General features: G+C 46.8%; 1 protein-coding gene across 1 annotated transcript; it reads left to right on the top strand.

Annotated features, from left to right (window-relative positions):
* The first annotated feature begins 50 nt into the window (after positions 1 to 50).
* On the top strand, positions 51 to 6,604 carry LOC136659414 (serine/threonine-protein kinase PLK2-like). The gene is made up of 3 exons (XM_066636575.1): positions 51 to 175; positions 2,788 to 2,898; positions 4,428 to 6,604. Exons 1-3 carry the CDS (start codon positions 125 to 127, stop codon positions 4,611 to 4,613), a joined length of 348 nt encoding a protein of 115 aa, XP_066492672.1. The 5' UTR covers positions 51 to 124; the 3' UTR covers positions 4,614 to 6,604.
* Positions 6,605 to 7,268: the final 664 nt, after the last annotated feature.

The following is a 7,268-nucleotide window of genomic DNA, read 5'->3' on the forward strand; positions in this document are numbered from 1 at the left end:
ACAGCAGATGTGATTTGATGGTGCTGTCTCTTATTCCCCCTCCAGGAGTGTCTGCTACTGCCGGGAGGCCCACAAGCCTGCATCCTTCTCGCAGAGAAAGGTCCCGGCTTCCTTGAATGTCAAAATGGACATCCTTCACTTCTTCACGCAGTATATGCAGCAGTGGCTGCTGGAGGTGAGGGGTGGGCTCAAGTAAAGCTGGGAAGGGGGAATGGAGAAAAAGGAAGAACTTGTTTGAAGTTTCAAAAAGTTTCTCTCTTCCCTCTGGCTAAAGTGGAGGTCCTGATTGAGGTGACTATTAGAATGAAGAGATATTATTCTCTCCCAACCTTAAAGCATGAGCAGGAAACCCGCCAGAGAAGCGGTTGGCCCCCTGGATGGGGAGGGAGGGAAAGGGGAGATAAAAGGAGACTTAGAGATGGCAGAGAAATTAAATGAGTTCTTTGCATCTGTCTTCACGGCAGAAGACCTCGGGCAAATGCCGCTGCCCGAATGGCCCCTCCTGACCAAGGAATTAAGTCAGATAGAGGTTGAAAGAGAAGATGTTTCAGACCTCATTGATAAATTAAAGATCAATAAGTCACTGGGCCCGGATGGCATCCACCCAAGAGTTATTAAGGAATTAAAGAATGAAGTTGCTGATCTCTTGACTAAGATATGCAACTTGTCCCTCAAAACGGCCACAGTGCCAGAGGGTTGGAGGATAGCAAATGTCACGCTGATCTTTAAAATGGGAAGAAGAGGGGACCCGGGAAACTATAGGCCGCTCAGCCTAACATCTATACTGGGTAAGATGGTGGAATGCCTCATCAAAGATAGAATTTCAAACACATAGACGAACAGGCCTTGCTGAGGGAGAGTCAGCATGGCTTCTGTAAGGGTAAGTCTTGCCTCAGGAACCTTATAGAATTCTTTGAAAAGGTCAACAGGCATGTGGATGCGGGAGAACCCGTGGACATTATATATCTGGACTTTCAGAAGGCGTTTGACACGGTCCCTCACCAAAGACTACTGAAAAAACTCCACAGTCAGGGAATTAGAGGACAGGTCCTCTCGTGGATTGAGAACTGGTTGGAGGCCAGGAAGCAGAGAGTGGGTGTCAATGGGCAATTTTCACAATGGAGAGAGGTGAAAAGCGGTGTGCCCCAAGGATCTGTCCTGGGACCAGTGCTTTTCAACCTCTCCATAAATGACCTGGAGACAGGGTTGAGCAGTGAGATGGCTAAGTTTAGATGACACCAAACTTTTCCGAGTGGTGAAGACCAGAAGTGATTGTGAGGAGCTCCAGAAGGATCTCTCCAAACTGGCAGAATGGGCAGCAAAATGGCAGATGCGTTTCAAGTAAGTGTAAAGTCATGCACATTGGGGCAAAAATCAAAACTTCACATATAGGCTGATGGGTTCTGAGCTGTCTGTGACAGATCAGGAGAGAGATCTTGGGGTGGTCGATGAAAGTGTCGACCCACTGTGCGGTGGCAGTAAAGAAGGCCAATTCTATGCTTGGGATCATTAGAAAAGGTATTGAGAACAAAACAGCTAATATTATAATGCCGTTGTACAAATCGATGGTAAGGCCACACCTGGAGTATTGCGTCCAGTTCTGGTCGCCGCATCTCAAAAAGGACATAGTTGAAATGGAAAAGGTGCAAAAGAGAGCGACTAAGATGACTACTGGGCTGGGGCACCTGCCTTATGAGGAAAGGCTACAGCGTTTGGGCCTCTTCAGCCTAGAAAAGAGACGCCTGAGGGGGGACATGATTGAGACATACAAAATTATGCACGGGAAGGAAAGAGTGGATAGAGAGATGCTCTTTACACTCTCACATAACACCAGAACTAGGGGACATACACTAAAATTGAGTGTTGGGAGGGTTAGGACAGACAAAAGAAAATATTTCTTTACTCAGCATGTGGTTGGTCTGTGGAACTCCTTGCCGCAGGATGTGGTGATGGCATCTGGCCTGGACGCCTTTAAAAGGGGATTGGACAAGTTTCTGGAGGAAAAATCCATTACAGGTTACAAGCCATGATGCGTGTGTGCAACCTCCTGATTTTAGAAATGGGCTATGTCAGAATGCCAGTGCAAGGGAGGGCACCAGGATGCAGGTCTCTTGTTATCTGGTGTGCTCCCTGGGGCATTTGGTGGGCCGCTGTGAGATACAGGAAGCTGGACTAGATGGGCCTATGGCCTGATCCAGTGGGGCTGTTCTTATATTCTTATAAATTCAGGACAGCCAAAGGAAGACCTCCACACATCGTATAATGAACTTGAGAGCCAGGATAGCATAATGGTTTGGGAGTTGGACTTAGAAGCTCCAAGTTCCAATTCTTGCTCAACCACAAAGTTCCTGGGTGACCTTGGACCAGTCACTATCCCTCAGCCTTACCTACCTCACAGGGTTGTTGTGAGGACAAAAAGAAGAGGGAAGGAACTACACCCACCACCCTGACCTCCTTGGTGGAAATGTGGTATAAAAATGTGGAAAATATATAAATTAATAATAACTTGTGAAACTCACTTCTGCAAGATTTGCTGATGGTTTAGATGTCTAAGGTGGTTAGATGCATTTCAGCCATGAAAGCTAAATGGTTCTTCTGTACACCAGACAGTGGAAGCAAATAGGGGAGGTCTGTTGCTTTCATACCCTGCTTTTGGACATCGCAGCGGCATCTGGCTGGCCATAGGGGGCTGATGAGGTAGATGGGCTGCTCTGGGGTCTCTCTAATCCTGCTGTCCTGGTCTTTTCTATGTCTGGGTTGAACTCTTGACTCTTTGCTCCTTCACAGGGTGGGCACCAGCAGGCCAACCCTGGGAGCTCAACAGATGATTTGTACCTCTTGCATTTTGCAAAATCCGATGAAGCCCTCTTGATGCTTTTCAACGATGGAACTTTGCAGGTAATTCTTTGCCTCTACATCCCAATGTGAAGGATCCCCTGATGTGTTTTCCTTTCTCACGCAACACTCGCCTGCATGCACACAGTGCCCAATGGGACCATTTTCCTGCTGTCCTGTAAGCTACAGGTACCCTGGCAAGACATTTAAAAAGAGGCATGGGTGGAGCATCTATGGCTTATGAGTCAAAAATAAATAAAATAATTTTAAACGACTTTAAACGGCACAGGATCAAATCTGCAAGTAGCTGAAATCAGCAGCAGCATCAAACTAAAAAATTTACAGAGCAGTCCTATGCAAATTTATTCAGAAGGAAGCATCACCGTGTCTAAGTGTACATTAGGGTTATCCCTGTAAAAATTCATAAAATACTTAAATTTGAAAGAATAAAAACAACTTTGCCTGGCATAGAAAAAAAAAATGAAAATATGTGCCTGGTAAGTCTCCCAAGGGAGAGTGTTTTATAAATAGGGTGCCACAGCCAATAAGTCCCTTTTCCTGGTCACTACCCCATGATATCTGATGGGAGAGGCATTTGGAAGTGGGCTTCATTAAACACCTTAATATTAATATTAATAATAGATTGCTTTTCAACAAAAAAGTTCACAAAGCAGTTTACAGAGAAAATCAGATAACTAAATGGTCCCCTGTCCCAAAAGGGCTCACAGTCAAAAAGGCTGGTGTTCCTTCTGCATCTAACAGCCACTAGAAAAGATACTGTGCTGGGCTGAAGAGAACAGTTACTGCCCCCCTGCTAAATATAAGAGGAGCACCACTTGAAAAAGTGCGGCTTTGCCCAGTTTGCAGGGGTAAATTTAACAATGACCTTAACAATCATGCATGTTCCCTGGGAGCAGAATTTCTCCCTGCAGTTGGTTAGCAACCTCAAGACACGTACCCTGTCCCACTATTCCTAGCTGAACCCAAACCTATGAAATCAGAAAGCGAGGATGTCACATGATGATGGTGTGAATATGACCCTCACTTGCCTATTATGTATGAAGCCATCATGTACTGCCGGTCCCAGCTACCTCAGTAAAGTTATAAGCTCTCCCTCACTGGAGGTTTTCAAGCAGCTGATGTTGTCAGTTGCGCTGAGCAGGACTAGATGACCTCCAAGGTTCCTTCCAGCTGTTACATTCTAGGATTCTTGTATTGCTTGAACAGCCTGGCAGTGATTCTCTAGGAATTCAGACAGAGAAGAGTCTTTCCCAGACCTCTCTGAAGAATCTGTCAGGGATTTAACCTGGGAATTCCACATGTAGCACTGAATAATGGGGCCTCTCCCTGAACATCTGATGGCAGGATGGAGGTTCTTGAATGGAACTCCATGAGGCATATGCCACCCTGAAGAGCTCCAAGGGCCAAGGAGAAGCTACTCAAGCAGCCTGACCAGGATTAGACCTTCCTTGCTGCAAAAAAAACCCGTGTGATGGGGATGCCCCATGCCCCTTTGCCCCATTCACCCCTGCCCAGCTGCTGTCTGCCATCCATCCATCCATTCTCACCCCTTTTTGGCTTCCTCACTCCAGGTCAATTTCTACCACGATCGCACAAAGATTGTGCTAACCCGCCCAGCTGGGAAGTACCTCTTGACCTTCGTGGACCGCCAGCGAATGATCTCGACCTTCCCACTGGATACCCTGATGCTGCAGGGGTGGACACTGCCCCTCCGAGAGCGGGTGGAGTACGCCCTGCGCATGTTGCACTCTCTGTAGCAAGCCCCACGCCCCTCTGATCGCTGGAGACAGATGGGGGCAACGTGAATGGATTCTCCTTCTTCCAGGACTACTTCCAGGAATCTTCTTCTTGCAAGCTTTGGAGCCCTGTCCCATTCCATTTCACTGCGCATTTCATTTTTCCTAGTGGAGGAAAAAGATGGTGTTGAGGATTAGGAGTTGAGCATTTGGATCAATGGCATCCAGCTGCTCAGAAGAATGGAAAGTCGTGGAGATTGTATCACAAAGCGGCACGTGGGTGTCTGAGTGTTGGGAAGGCAGGGATTATTTTCCAGATGAGGTCAAGATCCTTGACCGGAATAATGAAGGACAGAGGCTGGGAACAGGGAGGAGGTCAGAAATTGTAGTGAGGGGACAGAGAGTGCAGGATTGGTGTTTGAGAGGACTAGGGCAGTGCTTCCCAATCTTCCAAGGCCTCCAGCACCCCACATGCTGCAAATGCAGCATGTGGCTCCTGGAAGTAATGGGCATTGATGTAATTACCGGTTACTTTCAGGTTTGGAGACCATGACATGACGCTGCAGAGGATGGTAAGTGGCTCCAGCTGGACGGGCAGGCCTTTCCCAGCATGCAAAAACCAAGTGCAGGAGCTTGGTTGGCTGAGCAAGCCTCTTACTGTCCTTTGCAGCATTGCATTGAGATTTTGCTGCTGGCCAGCAGGTGGCCTGCGATGCTTCATGAAATGCCTCGTGACACCCTTGAGCATCGTGACACACAGTTTGGGAACCCCTAGGCTAGGGGGTAGAAGGAGATGGCAAAGGAACATGAGAGAAGAAAGTGACATTAGACAGAAGATAGTGACATTAGACATTAGAGAGAGATGTCTCTTCATTTTCCTCCAGGGCGAGAGTTAAGGGGGGAGGGGGCTCAGCCTACATGCAGAGAAAGTCCTATGGGGCTTTGGCCAATGGCCTTCTGCAGAAACCTCTCCCAGAACATATGATGCTGCCTTCTGTGGAGTCAGACAGCTGTCCATCTCCCCCAGTGCTGTCTACTCAGACTGGCAGGGGCTCTTCAAGATTCATGGGCTCTCCCAGTCTTGCTCCCTGAGATCCTTTTGAATGGAGATGCTGGGAATGGAGCCTGGGATCTTTTGTATGTAACGCATGTACTCTACCCATTGAGTTACAGCCCCTCTCACTAAAAGCAGAAGAACACAGCTGTAGATTTTTGCTCATTAAGCTCTCGGACCACTGGTCCATCCAGCCCAGTCTTGCCTGCTCTGACTGGTAGCAGTTATCCAGGATCTCATGCAGAGAATGGCCTTTCCTATCCCTTGTTACCTGAGGTCCATTATTATCTGGAGAGGATCTTGCATGCCAGGGACCTTCTGCATGCAAAATTGCTCTGTTATTGAGCTATGGGTAGAGGTGTTTGAAAATATTGTTTATTTTACTCAGAAGTAAGCCCGTTGTTTTTAGTAAGACTTAAGCTGTAAATATATCTTATCAGAAACAAGCACCTCTAGCTATGGGCCTTCCATTGTGACAGAGGAATATCTGTCAGACTCTGAAATGATTGACAGAAACTACCAAATGAGGAAGACTCCTCCTCGTGGGGAAGGGCATTAAATCTTGCTGAGCCCCCGTAAAATGAAGAGGCTGTAATAGGATGTAATAGAAGGCTGTAGGGGTGGCAAAGTGAGGTCATTTTCTGAGTGAACAGGGATGTGTGGATGGTGGGGGGAGGAATGAATGTTCATTGGCATCAGTGAATGTGTCCATGTGGATGTTAGCAGGAGAAATGTGTTCTGGTGACATGAGAAAAGGGAGAGCAAACACAGCTGAAGGTGTTTCATGGTGAGTTCTGTAGGTCGTGGTGGGGTTGCTGGCAAATCCAGAAGGTTTTATTGTGATTTCTATTGCTGTTTGTAAGCCATGTGGGTCCCCTGGAGGGAAAAAGGCGAGGTGTAAATTCTTAAAATAAAAATAGAAGAAAATTGTGGGTGTTGCAACATCCCTGGAAAATGCCATGTGACTCTTGTCTTGCCTTTTGCATACCACTTTATGAAATGTGAGGTTGTGTATACTTCACTCCCATCACTTGTATGCTTTCCTCTCTTCACAGAGGGCTCACAGGTCATCTTCCCTGTCATGGGGGAGTCTTCTTCCAGCTACCATCTCTTTGCTCCAAATTGCTCCTCTCCCAACCTGGGCTGTAGCTAGAAATGGTACTGAGGAAATCCACAGGGACATGTTGGGGTGGGGGTGGAGAAGTGATATGAAACAGGCCAAATTAACATACAAGTCCCCAAATCCGTTCAGTGTTACTTAACTGTATTAAGTAGTAGATGATTTTATAAGATTCATATGAGATCCCTAAGGCACTAGTCCCTGTGAATTTTTGTGGCAGGCTTGCATTCATTGGCTCAAAAAGGGCAGAAGCTGATTTTAATCCTGCCTGTATGGTTTTCCCTGTATTTGCACAAGTAAAAAGATGACACAAAAAGAAAATCTGAAAATTCAGAGGGCTGAAATATCCCTGAGTGCCCACCCCCTTTGTAGTTGTAGCTCTGCCTCTATTTATTTATTTTTTTAAGTTTGTTATCCCTAGCTGATCCTTCTTCCCCTCTTATCTGGGGAATCTAAGCTGGAAAGTTTGTTGGCACTTCTGAGCAGAGGGCCTCTTGCCACG

Source organism: Tiliqua scincoides, chromosome 8 (assembly GCF_035046505.1).
Source record: "Tiliqua scincoides isolate rTilSci1 chromosome 8, rTilSci1.hap2, whole genome shotgun sequence".
In the NCBI taxonomy this organism is placed as follows: domain Eukaryota; kingdom Metazoa; phylum Chordata; class Lepidosauria; order Squamata; family Scincidae; genus Tiliqua; species Tiliqua scincoides.

What these genes read in the sequence shown, in the direction of transcription:
- LOC136659414 (XM_066636575.1), top strand. Translation starts at nt 125, where the DNA reads ATGGACATCCTTCACTTCTTCACGCAGTATATGCAGCAGTGGCTGCTG. An exon ending in TGCAGCAGTGGCTGCTGGAG is followed by an intron (nt 176 to 2,787) that starts GTGAGGGGTGGG and finishes GCTCCTTCACAG; the next exon opens with GGTGGGCACCAGCAGGCCAA. An exon ending in TCAACGATGGAACTTTGCAG is followed by an intron (nt 2,899 to 4,427) that starts GTAATTCTTTGC and finishes TCCTCACTCCAG; the next exon opens with GTCAATTTCTACCACGATCG.